This window comes from Cygnus atratus, chromosome 20, assembly GCF_013377495.2.
Source record: "Cygnus atratus isolate AKBS03 ecotype Queensland, Australia chromosome 20, CAtr_DNAZoo_HiC_assembly, whole genome shotgun sequence".
Taxonomy (NCBI): Eukaryota; Metazoa; Chordata; class Aves; order Anseriformes; family Anatidae; genus Cygnus; species Cygnus atratus.
Window position 1 is genome coordinate 11,836,274 of NC_066381.1, and position 19,917 is coordinate 11,856,190.

Consider the following 19,917-nt stretch of genomic DNA (forward strand, 5'->3'; position numbering starts at 1 on the left):
TTGCAGCTTCCTTTGCCTCGCTGTCAGACTTGTTCTGTAAAGCAAGCAGCCAAACCTTTGTCCTTCCCCTTGGAACACTGATGAGGAAGCAAATTATGTGAAAGAACTGCCATTCCTGTAGCACTCTCTGATCCAGCCAGTGCCAAATGTATCTGAGTTGTGAGCACAAACTGAGGGAGAGAGAGAACAGCTGGAAGACTTGCCAAATCAAACTTGGGCCTCTGTACTTCTCTCTGTTGGTGTATGCTGATCTCTTTGAGATCAGAGCCCAGCCTTGGCCTGTATTGTAAACTGCTCTCCTCCCACTTTTCTTCTAATCATGCTCTCCCCATTCTTTATCCTGGTGATGCATTGCGAAGCGTTTCCTTATCTGAACATAGGTATCTTCTCTCTTGTTCTCACTCAATATTCTTCATCTTGTCCATGTTTTTACTGTTTGTGATGACATGTGAATGTGTAGTTCTAACATCTGGATTCATTCAATTTTTTGCCCCCCCAGTGCTTAGAGTAGAGCACGAATTGACACATTTAAACCTTCAATGGATTATAAAATAGTGATGGAGGTATCTTAAATATGAAATGTGCAGTGGAAAGATGTCTTGAGCAAGGGGGGGAACGAGGTCAGAATTTACCTTTCAGTGTTACAGGTTCAGATCAGTGAAGGACTTGCTACTCTGCTACAGCAGGCTGCTGTGCTTGATTTTAGCTGAATTCCTAGCAGACTTCCAAAGGGACTGTAGTTGGCACTAATTCAATTTCATAGAATTATAGAATATCCCGAGTTGGAAGGGACCCACAAAGATCATCGAGTTCAACTCCTGGCACCACACAGGTCTACACAAAAATTCAGACCATGTGACTAAGAGCACAGTCCAAACGCTTCTTAAACTCCAACAGGCTTGGTGCAGTGACTACATCCCTGAGGAGCCTGTTCCAGTGCGCAACAACCCTCTCAGTGAAGAACCTCTTCCTGATATCCAGCATGAACCTCCCTGTCGCAGCTTGACACCATTCCCTTGGGTCCTATCACTGGTCACTAAAGAGAATAGATCGGTGCCTGCCCCTCTACTTCCCCTTGTAAGGAAGCTGTAGACCGCGATGAGGTCTCCCCTCAGCCTCCTCTTTTCCAGGCTGAACAGGCCTAGTGACCTCAGCCGCTCCTTGTACGTCTTCCCCTCTAGGCCCTTCACCATCTTTGTAGCCCTTCTCTGGACACTCTCCAATAGTTTCACATCCTTTTAGTACCGTTGTGCCTAGAACTGCACACAGTGCTAGAGGTGAGGCCACACCAATGCAGAGCAGAGCAGGACAATCACTTCCCTCGACCAACTAGCAATGCCATGCTTGATGTTCCCCAGGATATGTTTGGCCCTCCTGGCTGCCAGGGCACACTGCTACACTGCTGTCTCATGTTCAACTTGATATGCTGAATTTCTTCTCAGCAGAGTCAGCACCGGCATTTTTCACACACATGCAAATATACAAGTCAACCTGCTCTCTTCCTAAAGCAAACCTCTAGAAAAGGAGCCCACTTAGAAAAAAAAAAAAAAAGTTGCTTGCTTTCATTTGTATGATCATATTTATCATTTTTCTTTTGCTTTAGTATATTGCTGGGAGAGATCAGCCTTATATTTAGGTTTCTGAACTCAGTTTACCACTGCTGGTCTTGATTCATGAAAAGTTTACAGCTGCCTTCTTTAGGGCCTGGGGTATCAGATAAAGACACACTCAGATTTAAAGGAGATTTAGATTTAGACATGCCCTCTTTCAAATTGGTACTGAGTGTTGTTCCTCCTGGATCTCCCTTTCTCATTCTACTGGTGCTGACCAGCAGCTTCACTGGAAGAGGTGGAAAGTGGGTATTTATCTCTAAAGGTCAGGTACTTGCTGGTCTTGACACCTCCCTGGTTTTCCCCTTTCCTCATTCCTTTCTGCTCTCTACTCCCCTAGGAGGCCTGCACTGTCTTCCCATCCCTGACCCAGATCACTTATTTCTAGAAACCCGAGGGAACACCGTGTTTCAGTCCCTTTCTCCTCCCAAAAGCACCCCCTCTGCTTGACAGTTGCTATATGAATAGCAAAAGATAGCAAATCATATTGCACTGGTCTGTCAGACAAAGTGAACCATAGTACAAATCCTCTGGAGCTAACTCTTTGCATTTTCTTATTTAAATGCTTGTAGTGCTTTTTCTTTGTTGACTAGGAAGCATTTTTTTCATTGGATACTGGCCACAGGAATGCAAGCTTTGGCTGATTCCCCACTTTCTGCTAGGCTCTGTGATGGTGTGAAGTTTCCTCTGTGTTGGTAAGTTACCCAGAGGGATTGCTGCTAAAGGTTTGAAGATTTGGAATCTGTACAGATCCGGTTGGCCACTGTTTTCCTTAGTGGACATTCATTGCTTTTACAAACAGAACAGTAACATTGGAGTGTCTTGTTTTGAACTTCTGTCACTCAAGATACTCTGGTCCACATAGGACAAACAGTGCAAGTTGTAGTCAGAGCTCCCTCATTACTTGCTGTGGAATCTGAAATTCTTTATTTCCATGCTCACTGCCTGGTAAGTCTGCAGGATCAAATTGTCAAGATATGGTCTTTGCTGTCTTCAGGTTCAGGTGGCTGTTGACATCACAGAAGCAGAGCATAAAAATCAAAAAATTCTTTGTCTTCAGTCTGGTTTCCAGTCTCTCCATCCTCCACTTCTGTCTTTCCCTTCTGCCATGTCAACAGTGCTTGCCACCCTTTCAGAAGTGCCCCCACTTCTGATTCTGTGGCTATACTGCAGACCAAATCACTGAAATGACACATATTGAAAATAACCTTTCAAATTAACCAGTCTGTGTTATTTTTAACTTGGATCACAGACACACAGTCCCTCACAAAATAATAGGAAGTGAAACACAGCCATGCATGCAAGCCTTCACACATCTTTGTTTTGGGGAGACCCCCCTGCAGGTTTAACTCTCCAGTTCCCCAAGGGAGCTCCGTCCTTCCCCGCCATGTAAATGGGTGAGAGATGATCCTCCCTTGCCATCAGCACCACCAGCCAGAGCACCTGAGAGAAGCCTGGGTCAGCATTTTGGTCCCACGGTTAATGTGTGTTAAGAGAATCTGTGGTCACTGGCAAGCACTGTGAGCACTATGAACGTGGAGAAAACTTTTTCCCAGCTGGGGCGGAAACATGATAGGCGGCCATCGAGTATCTCTCCTTGTTCACAGAGTGTCTGCAAGAAGCAGTGCAGAGATAGATGGACGTGAGGAACAAGGGAAAGGGAAAGGCCCCTTGTTATGGACCAGAGCCCATATGGTGGAGCGAGCCCCCTGGCTCTAGATCGGGCCGAGATCTCCCAGGTGTCTGTCGGTCGGGGACGCGGGCACCTGCTCCCGCGTCCTCCAGCGCTGCTGCCGGCTGTCCCGGGGGTGCCAGGGACGCCGCACGGCCGGGCCGCCCCCGGGTCGGCAGGGCGGGCGCTGGCCAGGGGTGCTGAGCTGGCGCCAGACCGGCAGCTCTCCGCCGGCTCGCTCGCCCCGGATCCGCGTCTGCACCGCTACGCGGAGGCCCGGCCCAGGCAGGGCGGAGGCGGCTCCCGGCAGGGCGCGGGCGGGCCCGGTGTCCCCGCCAGGGCGCGGGCGGGTCGCGTCGCCCCCCGCCATGTCCCTCCCGCCGCGGCCCCGCCGCCCCGTACTTAAGGCGGTGGCGGCGGGCGCCGCTCCTGCTCGCGCCCTGACCGTGTCTCCCCGCAGAAGATGGCCCCGACGTGCCTGCGGCCCCTGCTGAGGTACCGGTCCTTCGCCATTCTCTTCTTCACACCGCTGCTGCTGCTGCCACTGCCGGTCACTGTGCCCACACGGGTAAGTGCCTGCGGGGCTCACGCAGGGAGCGCGGTCCCCCAGGTCCGGGCCCTGCTGCCCGACGGAGCCCGCCCTCCTGCCCCCAGGTCCGGGCCGGGCTGCCCCGAGCCCCGTCCCAGCCAGCCGCACCGGCGCTGCCCAGGAGTGCTGGGCGCCCAGCCTGCTTGCTCGCCTCGTGTGGGGCTCAGCACCCGGCAACCGGTGCAGCGCTGCCCACCAGGTCTACCCTCGATGCATTGTCGCTCGCCACCGGAGCGAGCAGTGGCTGATGCCCACCGGGGCACTTTACTCCCTGGCAGTATGCTGAAACATCTTCTTCATGCCACCCTGCCCCAGAGGAATTTCAGTGTAGCTCAGAAGGGACATCAGTCCTCCACCTGTAGGTCTCAGGGACATGTTTTACAGCTTCTGCTCCCAAGTGATCTTCATTGCAGAAGCCCTGAGATGGGAGCCCAGTGCCAATCCATTCATCCAAAGGGATGTGCCAGGGCCAGGACCTGGGCCTCCCACAGACCCAACACATCTTGCGAATTAGATGCAATTCTTTTTGGCCCAAAGAAAAGTAGCTGGCCTGGACAAGTAGAATTGCATCCCAGGTTATCAAGAAATGACTGGCAGTGGACTGAAATACAGGACTTCTGGGTTTTCTAGTTCTGCTGCTGAGGCTCTGAGATACTCTAAGGAGTGTTGGTGAGTGTCATTCTTCATCCAATGGTGCAGTAAGAAGCCATGCACCACGTGCAGTGATCATAAGATGGTTTCACACGTGATATACTGAAGTTCACATCCATCTTACTCCAGCAATGGGGTTGGCACTACTCCTTTGATTTCAGAGCAGTTACACAAGCATAAAATTGGAATAACCCACTGAAGACTTTTGTCTTTAATACCTTGTAGCATTCTTGACAAAATGTGAAACCTCTGTTTACAGTATTCTAGCCTACTAGAGCTATAGAGTCTATTCCAGGGCTAAAACCAGTCTTTCTTCTGAGTCACCTGTATTGCTCAGTGTATTTTAAAATATAGAAAAAGCATCATGCACATTTATAAGCAAAATTGCCAGCATGTCTGCTTTACCTGTCTAAGCAGTATCAGGTGTGCCATTCAGTTGAATGCCCATGCTTTACAGAAAGGAATTTCTGGCTGCTAGGCACTACTATGATCAGTACTAGGAAAGATAATTTCCCCCCCAAACAGAGTTCCTTTTCAGTTTTCCAGTAATTGTAGGAATATTGTGTCATAAGTCTTATCTGGGAAAAGTACAATATTTCACAATGGGAGAGTAACATTTCCATCAGTGACTGCTTTTCCAGCTCTCAGTGAGAAGGCAGGTCATTGTTTTTGCTGTGGACTATCCAGAGACCAAAGAAACATTTTGCGACCATTCCCATAAATCACAGACAGATGTAGATAAAGATATTTATTTAATTCCAAATCTTCAGTTGTTTGAATTGGCCGCAAGTGTGGGAGTTAATTTATAAGTATGGCTGTATTTTTGAACTTCATGTAAATTATTTACTGTCTGCTGTACAAAACCAGTTTCTTCGGTATTGTGAGTTTTATTCAAAGTAATGTTCTCTTACGGTTGTTTACATGTCTTTCATATTGGCAACAAATTAACCACAGTTAGTTCTAGCACTTAGTTACTGTTGTACAGCTTAAATGGTGTCATGAGCTCACTTTGTATTCATTAAGCAAAGAGACTTAAATAGGATCTATCTGATAGCTTCTAGTCTCTGAAAAAAAACATTTCTCTCAAAACTTGTGCTGTAATTAATCTCCTCTAAATCTGAAAAAAAAAAAAAATTGCCTGCAAAGACTGTTCTCTGGTTCCTAAGCTGTTCTTTCCTTTAAAAAAAAAATAAAAAGGAAAGGAAAGCACACCCCTATTTATAATATTTATAAATATAACCTTACAGCAATTTTAAAATGTCACTGAAACCTCATTTATTTTTGCAATAAAGTCCCATTTGTGCATTAGAATCGGATCCTATAAACACATACTCTAAATATGAGGAAATTCTGAACAGAACATTTTGACTCAAGCTTTACAATGCTGTTTACTGTAGACTAATGAATGCTTACTTCTCCTAACAATTTCAAAAGTACAAACCAAGGAAAGCCAGGTTATGGAAATACCTGACCAACTGTATAAAAAAATGTTACAACATTTCTAAGTTAGGGAATCCCCTTATTAGATAAGAACAGTATGATTTGGGAAAGCAAGTTAATACCTCATATGTCCTTAGCCACTCCTACCACTGCCCCCTCCCCCCAAAAAAAATTTTAAAAAATTGTAAGAGTTACCTAAGAACTTTTAAATTGTTCAGTGATATAGTTTCTTGGCTCAGGCATGTTACTAGGCACACTTCAAATAAATGTGAATTTCAGAAAATCTACTTATCCACACTAGGAAATTCAGCCATATATTTAAAAATAGTTAACTAAAAATAGAAATGCCCAGTTCTCCTAACACTATTAAAAGTTCTTGGCTCCTGGATGTGAAATCTGCTTACCTCAACTGCCAAGAGGTAATTGCACACTGCAAGCTATGTACCTAGCTGTAGAAGGTGGTGTGTTTGTTTGTTTGTTTGTTTTTCATGCCCAACATTTTATGTGGATGCATTATAAAAAACACCATAGTCAAAAAGATCTTTTTATGCAAGTGACTTCTGAGCAAGACTTAAAATGTACAAATTTAAATCCTCATGTCCCTCCTACCTATTTCTGCATAACTTGTTAGGCTAGAGACAATGGAATGTTTGGTCCCCTTATAAGAGATGGCAATGTTTTTCTTATCTGTAAGTTTAGGATTGTTGTGGTTTTTTGTATTTTTTTTTCTTAAATACATCTTCCATTGTGTTGCAGGAGGCCAAATGTGCATATATCATCATCATCATGGCTGTGTACTGGTGCACTGAAGTTATCCCACTGGCTGTTACTTCCCTCATGCCAGTGGTGTTTTTCCCTCTGCTTGGAGTTCAGAGCTCTAAATCAGTAAGGAATAGTTCCTGCTCAATCCATATCTGATAAAGGGAAATCCATTGCTCTGATCCCCCATTGATATGTACCGAACAAGCCTGATAGGAAAGCACTCCACTTCTGTTATGCTGGTTTTGAACATGTTAAGCAGGAAGTTGGGTTCTGGTATGGGAAAATGCTGAAATAACTACATATTTGCCCAAGATGTTAAGGGGAGAAGTGGGGAGAGGGGGACTGGGGATGGTAGAGGGAAATGTCCTTCTCTGGGCTTGGATCCTGCTGGAGAACATCACACTAGTACCAGCAGCTTATGTGTTCATAATCCATCCCATTAGAGAGCATTCCTGACATATCCTCTGGGAGATTTTGAAATGCATGAAACAAACTTCCTCTGACATGGTAGACAGCATAATGCCAGCAAGTACACTGTGTCCCCTCCAAAGCTCATTCTGCGAAAGGATAATTGACTGTTTGTGCTAGCAGAAGGGCAGTGCTTTAGCCCAAGGCAGAGAGACTGTATTTAGGTTTACTACTGGCCAGCCAGCTGGTAAGGATGGGTGTGGGTGTTAAAGGTGCTGGTAAACCTATTTTGGAGTTCAGTGTCTCTGGTGTCTACATAATACTTTGAGTCCCTACCAGTCTTTTAGGAAACTGCTATTTCTAGTTAAGCGCTTAGAATCATAGAATCATTAAGGTTGGAAAATACCTCCAAGATCATCTGGCCCAACGATCCCCCTTCCACCAGTATTGCCCACTAAACCACGTCCCTAAACGTCACATCCAACCTTTCCTTAAACGCTCCCAGGGACAGTGACTCCACCACCTCCCTGGAAACGTGATCCAATGCCTAACTACTCCTTCTGACAAGAAATGTCTCCTAATTTCCAACCTAAACCTCCCCTGGCACAACTTGAGGCCATTCCCTCTAGTCCTATCACTAGTTACCTGTGAGAAGAGGCCGACCCCCAGCTCCCCACCCCTTCCTTTCAGGTAGTTGTAGAGAGCAATGAGGTCTCCCCTGAGCCTCCTCTTCTCCAGACTGAACAATCCCAGTTCCCTCAGCTTCTCCTTATAGGACTTGTGATCCAAACCCTTCACCAGTTTTGTAGCCCTTCTCTGGACATGCTCCAGGGCTTCAATGTCCTTCTTGTACTGATGGGCCCAAAGCTGAACACAGTACTCAAGGTGCGGCCTCACCAGAGTTGAGAACAGGGGAACGATCACCTCCCTGGTCCCGCTGGCTACACTATTCCTGATACAAGCCAGGATGCTGTTGGCCTTCTTGGCCACCTGGGCACACTGCTGGTTCACGTTCAGGCAAGCATCAACCAACACCCCCAGATCCTTTTCCTCTGCACAGCTTTCCGGGAGGGAAACAGAGGATTAAGGTTTCCAGAAACTGGAGGTAACTGACGCTGTGACTACTCTTTCTGTCAATGTTGGGATGGAGCCTGGTGCAGTAAATGTCTTTGAGAGGGTGAAAGGCAACATGTACTAGTGAAGCTAGTAGCAATAGGCTACATTTGGGTCCCTGACCTATCTTCTCTGTCTTACAGGTGTGCTTGCAGTATCTAAATGACACAAACATGCTCTTTGTTGGAGGGCTGATTGTTGCAATTTCTGTTGAACAGTGGAATCTTCACAAAAGGATTGCACTAAGGGTCCTGCTGATTCTTGGGGTGAAGCCTGCACTGTAAGAACATTACATTACCTCTTCCTTGCCTGTGTCAATTTAGCAGACACCTAGGAATGGTGTTTAAGAGTCAGCAGAGAAGGGAAGCTTCAAGAACCTCTTTTGCTGTACTTGTACAGAGTTTCCAGAGGTGAAGTCTGTCTGCATGAATGGTTTATTTGTCCTTTAGCCAAAACACAGGCTCATGGGAGGACACCTGTGACTGCAAGACTGCTAAATGTCTTGAATGGGTTGAAAATACTTCTATATCCATGTCAGCCCCTGACTCTATAGTGTCTTACATTTCACATTGAGTCCATGGTTTGATCCTTGGATGAGACCGTACAGGTGGAATTCAGTTTTCCAAAAACAGGCATTCACTTCTTATTGAAATAGCTAGACTGTGGCTGTTGTCATCAAAAAGAGAGAAGCCGTTATCTACAGTAGGGCAGATGATTCATGCCCAAGAAGTGCCCATCAACTGCAAAGTAGTAAGTGTCTGAGTGGAATCAAAGTACCTGGGTTGTTCATGTCTGCAGTCAGGTGAGATAAATCGTACCCTTGCTTCTTGTTTTAGTCAGAATCTCTGTAAAGCCGTGAAGCTGTAAGTCCAACAGCACCTGTGCTATTGTTACCCATATGACATATTATTGTATGTGCTGGCATTCACAGTTCATGTGAAATCCTTTTATCATGACCCCAAGCCATCTGTAGTCCCCACCACCATCTCTGTGAATGGAGACATGGTCATCATCTAAAAGCCATATCCTCCTTCTGGCATGCTTAAGTGGTGCCAGTTCTGTGGCTAGAGTAAGTCTAGCAAAGATAGTGATGGTGAAGAGCATCCAGTACCCATTACTTTGCATCTACAGACAAAAGCCAATTTTACAAGATCCGAAAGCACAGTTTACAATCCTAATACCAATAACCAGGGAAACAACACTTACGGTTCACTCTTACAGAGCTACCATTTAAATTTTTTAATCTGGATAAATTCTAGGTGCTCGCCACTGGAGACAAGATGATTCAGACTTAATCATGCATAGACCAAAGAACTAAATGCCTTTCTGGGATTCCTTCACTGAGGGTGGCAGAGCTAGGAGGGAATCTAGCCCTGCTTTGTATTGGAGGCTACACACATCCCTGTCTGGACTCTGCTCTCAAAATTACAGTGACTACAGAGCCTAACAGTCTCAGTTTTTTCCTCTTTTCTCATCTGCCTATTTCTCTTTCAGCCTCATGTTGGGATTTATGATAGTCACTGCTTTCCTGTCCATGTGGATAAGTAACACAGCCACCACTGCTATGATGGTTCCCATTGTCCAGGCTGTCCTGGAGCAAATGGATAACACAGAATATGATGTGACCATGATGGAACAAGCAACTGGGCAAACAAATACAGTGACTGAGCTGCAAGAAAAGAATGTATCAGATCCCACTTCAGTGCAGGGTAAGGGCCTGCTAAGGAATGAGTTAACTTGTTACACTCAGAACTCTCTGTCCAAGAAGGACCTTTTTCAAGGAAAGAGGATGTTCACGTGACTGAAAGCTTCTAAATGCATGACATTCAGGTTTTCCAAAATGTTTACCAGTTTTGGTGGCTGTCATTTTGTTATGCTTAGTGCTAGATCCCATGCAGACTGTTATGTTCTTTCCTTCAAGCTGGGCTCATCCACCTGTGGTTTCCCTGGAACTAATGGCCTGCTCAGGGAAGTAAAAAGCATACCTTCTGGGAAATATCTTCCACCCACCCTAGCATCACACTTTCTAAATCTTGTAATTATCAGTGGTATTCAGAGTCTAAGACATGTAGGAATGTTTGAAAAAAAATTTGCAAACTCAATCTGTTTTGGTTGTGGGGTAATAAATACCCATTTGTTGACCAGATTGAATGTGGAGATAGGGAGAAAAAGGAGAAATACTTGAAAAGATACATGGAAAGAGCTGGCATCATTTGACTCCTGGTAGACAACCTACTCTTTGGAACACTTTAGTGTGATCTTACCCTGGTGCTTGACTCAACAAGGTTCTTCTATCACTTCTGTGTTTCTGCTGTAGGTTTCATTTGACATACTTGCACACATATTCAGTTCCTCTGATCTGACTGTTCCATTGTGCTGGTACAGAGGGCTATATTATGAAATGCTATTAAATATCAAATCTGTGGTACCTTTCTCTTTCAGAGGAGGAAGGATTTTCTTGGGGATTTTCTTGGAGATGTGGTTTCAGAATTAGCATGTTGATCTGCCACAATTCCCTGTGTGACTGTGTGCAAGCATGAGCGCAAATGTTGGTAGTGCATACCATGGCCCACACTTCAAGCCTTCTGCCTGGGACACATCATGTCCATTTTCTAGCTTATATGTCTGTGGAAGACCCAGTGTAGAAGAAAGTAGTTCACATGTGCCAGTCATTGCCCTGTTAAGATATTAACTCACAACTGGCATATTTGTCTGGACTTCGGCAATGTAAATTAGATACAACAGTGCTCTCTGCTTTTTGGTTGTTTAATTTCTTACCTCACTAGTGATGGGACAATGCACTATTACTGTGCAAAGCTCAGGCACTGTGTTTATGTAAGACTTGCAAGCCCAAGAAAATGCTACTTAGTCACACAGTGTTCTGTAAGTTTGCTCATTTCTAGCATCCAAACAGTTGTATTAAGATAATATTTCATGTTTACAAATGTTGTTTTTAATGTTGATTCTTGAGTCTCAAAAATGAACTTCTGCGGTAAGACTAGAGAAAATAATTTTGATGGATTTATGTTCTCTTAGAAGGAGCTGCTTGGCTTTGCTAATTTATCCCTAACATGCAAGAAAGGTGACAAATGTATGTGAAGAATACCCTTTGGTATTGTTGAATTGGTTGTAATTGTTCTAAATACATTGTCTCACATAATTAGTCCAGTCAGACTTCATGATTAGATTGTTAACCTCAGAGAATAATGAACACAGCAGCAAAATTTCACACTTGATGTAAACTGATGTAATGTATTAACCTTAACAGTTGTGTCAGGCTAGAATTTTGTTTGGGGTTTTGTTTTTCACCCATATTCACAGCTGTTAAAGCTAGTTGAGTTCTTACTGTGATGTTGAAAGGGTTCCAGTGACTACAATATCTGGGTGATGGTAAGCCCCTCTGTGAGGTAGGGAATTGCTTTTGAGAAACTGTGGCACCAAGATGAAAAACAGCATCCTTGGGTCATGTGGAGCCAAATTGTCAACCTCTCTCCTCAGCCCCTCATGAACTCAAGTCTGAAATATTTAGGGACATATCTGTGTGTTGTTTGTTTGTTGTTTTGTTTGTTGTTTTGTTTTTCAATTAAAATGAGGCATATGAAAACTGGAAGCACTGAGCCTGCAGACCTGGTCCTGAACTTTCTGCCTCCCTAACTGTACCTGAGCAAGTCATGTTCTTTGTGTCTAGTCATAAGCAATGAACAAGTCCCTGATGACCCTAGATCTTCTGAGGAAAAGAAAATGAAGAAACGTATATGTAAGGGAATGACACTTTGTGTATGCTATGCTGCCAGCATTGGAGGAACTGCAACACTCACTGGAACAGGACCAAACATGGTATTGAAAGGCCAGATGAATCAGTAAGTCATTCTTGCTGTTTCTTTACTTTTGCTACTTTACTCTTTCTGTGCCAACAGACTAAAGTCATAGTTGACACTTTCAGCTGCAAACTCTAAGCAATAACCAGCTGATGAACTGAAAGTGAGAAATATGTCTGAAGTGAAGGGTATCGTTTTTCTGCTCCGCCCTTTTTTAGGCAGGTACGTGCTGGTATTATAAGTCTCCTGAGAAACTTCTGAGATATGAGATAGTGGTTCTTCTGCCTCCTCTTTTTCAATTAAAATGCAGCATATGATTAGGGCAACTGCAGTGAAGAGCTTGAGAAGAACATAGCATTAAGTCTTCTCATTATCTGTTGATTTTAACAACCAGCCAGAAATTTGCTTTTGCTATTTGTCCTGCAGTCATTATTGGTAGATGCAGGGAAGAACAAAAAGCTGCTGTTCTTAAAACTTTGGCTTCAGTCTTTTAAGCTAAGTAGCAACTTTGTCTTCTATTGAAGTGGGCAGAAGTGCAGCTATTAATTTCAGAAGAAGACAATGCTTTCTCTCCTATTATAGTTATTAATGAGGAGGAGGAAAAAAAAACTGGCATAAATGAGCAGACATGTTGGAAGTGAAAGATACCCAGAACATGCGGGAAACCTTTCAGCAGTGCTTGTCTTACTGAGACCTAAAATACTAACATCTGTTCCTGTCTTCTTTAGAGTAGAATGCAGGGAAAATTAAGAGGATTGTTTAAGTTCTGCTCTGAAACCCCGGGCTGCCTTCCTATTAACTTCAGTTAAGCTGTGGATGTTGTCTATGATTACTTGTAATGGTTGTCCTGGATTTACATGTCTAATTAGCACTAGGGTATATTAAAGGGAGGGTAGAGTACTAAATGTTTTGGTATTAATACAGAAAGCATTTGTTTTTTCAGGTTATATCCCAACAATAATGATATTGTGAATTTTGCTTCCTGGTTTGGGTTTGCATTCCCAAACATGATTCTGATGTTGGTACTAGCTTGGCTTTGGCTACAGTGCTCCTTCATGGGACTCAAGTATGTATTTAACTATGTGATATTGTGTAAACCACTTAGCTAATGCAGATCACTGAAAAGTTTCTGGATAAAATGAATACACCAACAAGTTATTCATGCTATAAAAGAGAGCAGTTCCATTTCACAGCAACTTTTAAGATTTGGAAACCTTTATGTTTGGGGGGATTCAAGCTAAGCCAAAAGTGCTAGGCAATCTTAATGTTCAGGCAGAATTGCCTTTTTCAATTTAAAATCTGAGAATTTAGGTCCTAGAAGAGCTAGCCTATGTTTTGCTGCCCTTGATTCAAAACTGAGTTTTTTATACTAGGTTGCTCCAAACTGGACAGAGACGTATCCATTCATACACCCCATTCTTCTGTGAGAACTGACATGTCCATATGAAACACTTCAACACCATTGTCATTTCTTTGTTTCTGGCCTCTCCTTTAGTCTGTGTCTCTCCCCAGAAGGAACAGCTTCAGAGTGGCAAGCATGTTAAATCCTTCTAATGTGTTAATACTTACAATGTTTTCTTCTTCCTTTTTCTTAAAGCTTTAAAAAAAGCTGGGGCTGTGGGACAGAGAGAACTGCTAAAGAAAAAGCTGCATACAATGTGCTGAAGGCAGAAATGAAGAAATTAGGCCCTATCTCTTATGCTGAATTCAATGTCCTTATAATGTTTGTTTTGCTGGTTCTCTTGTGGTTTTCCAGACACCCAGGCTTTGTAAAAGGCTGGGCCAGCAGCCTCTTCCCAGATGGAGAAAAGTAAGTTCTGTTTTTTTTTTCACCCTGTACCCTCCCCATTTTGAATCAAATTCCCCTGCTCTTAGATACCGTTTTGATTGATTCCAACTGTATCTCAATTCATGTTTGCTGGGCTGGATCCTCTCTCACACATATAAGACTATCAATTGATATATCACTTGACAGTTTGTACTGCAGTGAAGGCTGGAGACTGGGATATGGAGCAAGCTGAACCTCCTAAAGGAAAAGGAAATTCTGCAGTGCTGGTCTCTGTCACTTTCAAGCACACATTAGCATTTTCTTTGTATGAGTTCCAATCAGCGGTGGTGTTATATAAGTATTCGGTATTATCTCTAAACAATAGCATATGTAGAAACCACTGGGAAATTGATTCGTTGCTTTCAATAGCTTCTTCACATACTGTATGTAGCAAATTAAGAATATAAAATGTGTGATGGGATAATCATTCAGGCCATTTCCTTGCAAGTCATTAGAACACAATGTTTGAATCTTGGCTTGCCCACAAAGAAGGAACCCTGTCCCCAGGAGCCATTTTCATCTCATTTCATCTGATTTCATCATGATTTTGATTATTAGTATGTATTATAGCTGTTTTCATTTATTACTGCGTTTGTGCTGTGGTAGATCTGAGACACCTCAGTCATGAACTAATGACGTATTTTGCTAATGTATAAACCCCAAACAGAATGGCAAGGAACAGTGATTGCAATGCTGGAAGGCAGCCACATTCTAGAAGAAAGATGTTTTATTTTCTAAGCTATCTTTTCTTCTTTAGGTATATCACTGATTCTGCTCCTGCTGTATTTATTGCTCTGCTATTGTTCATCCTTCCTGCTACCAAACCCAAATTCGTAGGCTGGAATTCAAGTATGTCTGACCCTGAACAGACTGAAGAAGGTATTTAAAAGGGGCGTTGTAACACTGTGAAAGTCACCCAGCTCCAGCTAACATGGCAGAAACATACACTGGATTTGCATGCAGTTCTTCAGAGTAGCTCACCTCCCTCACTTCTTGGGCAGGGCTGGAGCATGCTCACTGTTCATATATGTTACCCTTACCCTCACTTGTGTAGGTTTCTCAGTAATATACCTCTGCCTGATGAACCTTTCCCTAGTATCTTATAGAACTGGAGACTAAATGTCTTCACCCTGCTGAAACGTATTCTGCTTTTGATTTCTCACTTTAGATATAAAAAAGCCATTTTTACCAGCCCCGCTGCTGGATTGGAATGTGGTTCAGAGGAAGATGCCCTGGAGCGTTGTGCTGTTGCTGGGAGGAGGTTTTGCTTTGGCAGATGCAAGCGCAGTATGTTCTGACATCTATTTTTCTCTGACTCAAAGGTGGACTTCCCTGGTTTGTTATCTTGTCGTGTATTACTGGGCATGCACCCAAAGCCAAACCCAGTAGAGATGTTCAGATATGGAGGTAGATCCAAATTAGCAAAAAATGGGAGGAAAGGTGAATATTTGTGCCTCTTTTTCAGGAACTTGTGTGCATTGGCCAAGTTTCTCTAATTTATCTGAGCCCTGAAAGGGCATCTTCATTGGGGATCTTCGTTGACTGGACAGACCAGAAGAACAGTCTTTCTTATCTGTGTTGTCATCCCAATCCCATCCCTGGTTAGAAAAAATAGAAGTATAAATAACACTTGTAAGATTTCCAGAACCATTTGAGGTTTGTTTAAAGGATAAATAACTTCAGATTTAAACCAAACCATTTCTGAACTGGTTAGGAAGAAAATCATTGTGAGTAGATATTTTCCAAAACTGTATACAGTGGGGTTTCTTCAGTCCCTTGTCAGTGGCTGTTGCCAGGCAATATACTGCACTCCATAAGCCCATGGTTTGATCCTATGCTCATAAATTCATAGTAAAGGTGGCTGAATTCCCAAAACAAGAACAAATCTTGAGTCAAGCCATGCTTTTTACTTCATCGCTACTAAGACGTATCTAAATCAAAACCTTAGATATCAACAACGACATGCTTTGAGGAAGGTCGTATTCAGATCTAAGTTTTGTGGCTAGGCAGTTTTTAAGCCATGGGGTAAATTAAAGCTCTGGACTGTTACATTCATCTACATTCATCATACATACATACATTATTAAAGCTCTGGGGCATTAGAAGCCATGAAGGCTTTGTAATCTGTCTGAATCAATTGCTGTCTGTGTTCGTATAATATAGCACTCATACAGCATTATTATCTTCAGACACACTAGCAATGCGTGCTCGGAATCTTGTGAGTGACTGATTTAAGTATTTGCAGTAGTCTCAGCAATAATTGTTTCTGTTTAGCAGAAAATTTAATTTTGTAACCAAAGTGTGAGCAAGTATTTGTGTTCCAGGAAAATCAGGAAAGTGGGCCTGAGTATTAGCGTAGTTGGCAAGGAAATCCCTTTAGTGTTTATGACAGAACTCTGTACTTTTGTGGGTGGTATTTATATAATTCAGGAATCATTTGGAATCATTTAGCACTATATGTTAAGAACATTACACATAACATGAGTTTTCTGTTCATGAGCTATGGGTTCTAAGCCTCATCAAAGAACATTTTTCTTGTCAGAACTCTGGGCTCTCAGCTTGGCTGGGTCATCAGATGACTCCATTAGGATCTATTCCACCCTGGGCCATTGCAACAGTACTTTCGCTTATTATAGCTGTCTTCACCGAATGCACCAGTAATGTTGCCACAGCCACCCTCTTCCTACCTGTCTTTTCATCCATGGTAAGATTACTTCCATCCTGCTATCCTATCAACTGGGAGATTAGGGGTAAACTGTCAGTCTCTAGTGGCAAAACAATATCATATTTACTGTCTTGAATGTTGCTCTAATGTTAATCTGAAACCCAGTAATGAAGCAATCCATTTGACAGTGTACCATAATGGACAGTGACTTTATCTGGTGTTGGCAGGCAAAATCAAATTTATGTCCCTAGCATCACTGCTATGTTTAGAGCATCATAAACTGACAGGCAGTAGGAATGCAAATTTTATCCAATTTACACTATCCATTTGCCTGAAGCTGGAGAAACCAACTTCTTGGGGGAAGAAGCTAATTCAGGATGCCTATCCAACAGCACCCTCACTGAAAAGGAAGCCAGTTCAAGCCTGCCATGAGAAGTGTCCCTTGGCCCTAGAGAAAGTGAAGTGAGAGTCACTTTTTTAATACAGATCACCAAACATCAATTACTTCCGGTCATTTTGTATTTGAACCATCAACTCAGAACTGGAAAAACAAAAACAAGACATTAACAAAAAATCCACCACTTTCTATTCATCCCTTTGGACGGTTCCTTTATCTTCATCATTTTACACTAGAATACATAAAGTGGTAATCCTGGTTATTAGAAATGTGTAATTTGCCATATTAAGATGGAACAATTTTAGACCTTAGTGAGAAAAAACTGGTAAGTTCTTCTCTAAAAGCAGATGCAATAGCTACCTTTTCTGACCAGGACTGAAATGGAAGCACAAAGGAAAAAATAGGCTATTCTCTTGTGTAACTTGGAAAGTACAACCCCTGTATTCTAGATCATTTCATCAATGTAAAATTATCATAGAATCATAGAATGGTTTGGGTTGGAAGGGACTTTAAAGTTCATCTAATTCAAACCCCCTTGCCATGGGTCCTAGACCAGGTTGCCCAAAGCCCCATCCACCCTGGTCTTAAACACTTCCAGGGATGGGGCATCCACAACTTCTCTGGGCAACCTGTTCCCGCACCTCACCACCGTCTGAGTAAAGAATTTCTTCCTAACAACTAACCTAAATTTACCCTTTTTTAGTTTAAAATCATTACTCCTTGTTCCATCACTACGGTCCCTGACAAAGAGTTCCTCCCCAGCTTTCTTGTAGGCCCCCTTTAGGTACTAGAAGGCCACTATAAGGTCTACCCGGAGTCCCCTCTTCTCTAGGCTGAACAACTCCAATTCCCTCAGCCTCTCTTCATAGGAGAGGTGCTCCCTCCCTTTGACCATCTTCATGGCCCTCCTTTGGACTCGTTCTAATACATCCATGTCCTTTTTTGTGCTGGGGGCAAATATCAATTTATCTCAATAAAGGTGCTGACCTATTTGTCACTTCAGTTCTCAGTCCCACAAAGTTCATGTAATGTCTGAGAATGTTACTCCACATGTCTTGTTATTATAGTTCCATCTCTGTGTTACCCTGGCAAGCATTCCAAAAATGTGGTCTGAGGTCAAAGAAAAGATCACTGGATAAATTTGACCAGAACTCCAAATTATACCATAGAGCAAAACAAACAACAAGAAAAAATCAAGCATTGTTTTCAGTACTGTGGGACAGGGATTGAGACCAAAGTTATGTTTAAGCACATGTGGATTCCAGAATAAAATGCTTGAAAATTACTCTGGTGGTGTAATACCAAGGAATGAACTGAGCCTGTGTGTCTCGAAGATCTGGAAAATTTTCTTTGCTTTTTTTCTTCTAGTATATATTATACTTCTAGTATAATAATTCTCTTCATTACACTGCAGGCTGCATCTGTCAAGATCCATCCTTTGTATGTTATGCTGCCTGGTACTCTCAGTGCTTCCTTTGCCTTCATGCTACCTGTTGCAACACCTCCAAATGCAATAGTGTTTTCCTATGGCCACATCCGTGTTTTGGATATGGTAAGATGGTAATTGTCTTATCTGTCTCTTATCTGAAATTCTCCATTGCATTTATTCTGAAATATGATGAGAGTTTAATTTTCTTAGCCTAACACTTCCAAAGTGTCATAAAGCTCATATGGGCAGTAACTAGCACCTTACATCCTTCTCTTATGTGGTATTAGTATTGTAGTAAAGATTTGCATCTATGCAGCAACATTACCTTTCTCATAGGCTTTCACAGACATACAGCCCAGTCCAATTGAAATTAAAAAATGACAAGTCAAAGCCTCTTAAACACCAAGGGGTTAAAATGCAGCCAGTGCTTTCCAGTGTCTTCTGAGGCTTTGGTGAGTATAGCTAAAGGCTTATTTCCACTGGAGCTGAAAGCAGAAGGTAACAATCTGTTGCCCTAGACTCTGGTCCATTGATTGCCTGCCAGACCACACAGTACCAAGTTCTGTGCCGAACACCCAAATATTATCAGTTTTCTAACTGGAGACTTGAAGGACACAGAAGCTGGTCTTTAACTAATAAGAGCAACTTCTTTTTGAATTCCTTACAGCTCCTAGATTTGTTGTATAGCAAACTGTTCACCTTTTCGCAGTGTATTCCCTGGTATTTCTACCTAAGCAAGAACATAGGGTAGTGGGTGCAGTGGCTATTTCTGTGCTTTAATTTGACTGTGTTTCTTTCTTCTTTGTGTACAATGTCCTTCCATATTTTGCTGTGCTGCTGTTTGGTTATTGTTGGCTTGGACTTCTGTCCTCACAGGTTAGATCTGGAATAGTGATGAACATCATTGGAGTCTTCTGTGTCACACTGGCCATCAACACATGGGGAAGACCTATGTTTGAGCTGGACACATTTCCAACCTGGGCGAACAGCACAACTAACCAGTGAGCAATGAAGAATTCATGTTTTATACAAGGAATGGACCCTTAATCCTACTCTGTATTGCCTGAAACCCTATATAAAGTCTTGTCACCACTTCAGATCCAGTGTTAGGTGTCTGCTACCTTCTGGGAGTCATACATCAGATCAGGCATGAACCAACTCATTCCAATCATGCTGGCACCAAATGTGCTGTTTAATTTCACAACCCTAAGGATCATGTGTCTGGATCACAAGTATGATCAAGTGATCCATTGTACCTCCAATCACCATCAAGATTTAGAATTCATCTAACTTTAAATAAAGAGAGGGCAAGCTGTTATATCAGATGGTTTGAACTATTTTATCATTGGTATGTACTTTTAAATCGTTGTAATTGAACACTGCACCCAGACAAGGCTGACAATTCATTAGCAGTTATATATATCCAAAAGTCAGCATCTGTACAGAGAAATAACTGTTGTCACTTATCTAGTGTAAGGTTTGTTACATTTTAGTCTGGCCTCAGCCATGGGGTGAAATCTTTCCAAGTCAACATC

General features: G+C 42.8%; 1 protein-coding gene across 1 annotated transcript; it reads left to right on the forward strand.

Moving 5' to 3' along the window:
• Positions 1 to 3,745: 3,745 nt before the first annotated feature.
• Positions 3,746 to 19,387, forward strand: SLC13A5 (solute carrier family 13 member 5). The gene is made up of 12 exons (XM_050714739.1): positions 3,746 to 3,850; positions 6,719 to 6,847; positions 8,389 to 8,525; positions 9,740 to 9,954; positions 11,934 to 12,105; positions 13,007 to 13,129; positions 13,661 to 13,873; positions 14,649 to 14,770; positions 15,060 to 15,178; positions 16,434 to 16,595; positions 18,368 to 18,505; positions 19,259 to 19,387. Exons 1-12 carry the CDS (start codon positions 3,746 to 3,748, stop codon positions 19,385 to 19,387), a joined length of 1,764 nt encoding a protein of 587 aa, XP_050570696.1.
• Positions 19,388 to 19,917: the final 530 nt, after the last annotated feature.

What these genes read in the sequence shown, in the direction of transcription:
- SLC13A5 (XM_050714739.1), top strand. Translation starts at nt 3,746, where the DNA reads ATGGCCCCGACGTGCCTGCGGCCCCTGCTGAGGTACCGGTCCTTCGCC. An exon ending in TTGAAAGGCCAGATGAATCA is followed by an intron (nt 12,106 to 13,006) that starts GTAAGTCATTCT and finishes TTGTTTTTTCAG; the next exon opens with GTTATATCCCAACAATAATG. An exon ending in TACCTGTCTTTTCATCCATG is followed by an intron (nt 16,596 to 18,367) that starts GTAAGATTACTT and finishes ATTACACTGCAG; the next exon opens with GCTGCATCTGTCAAGATCCA.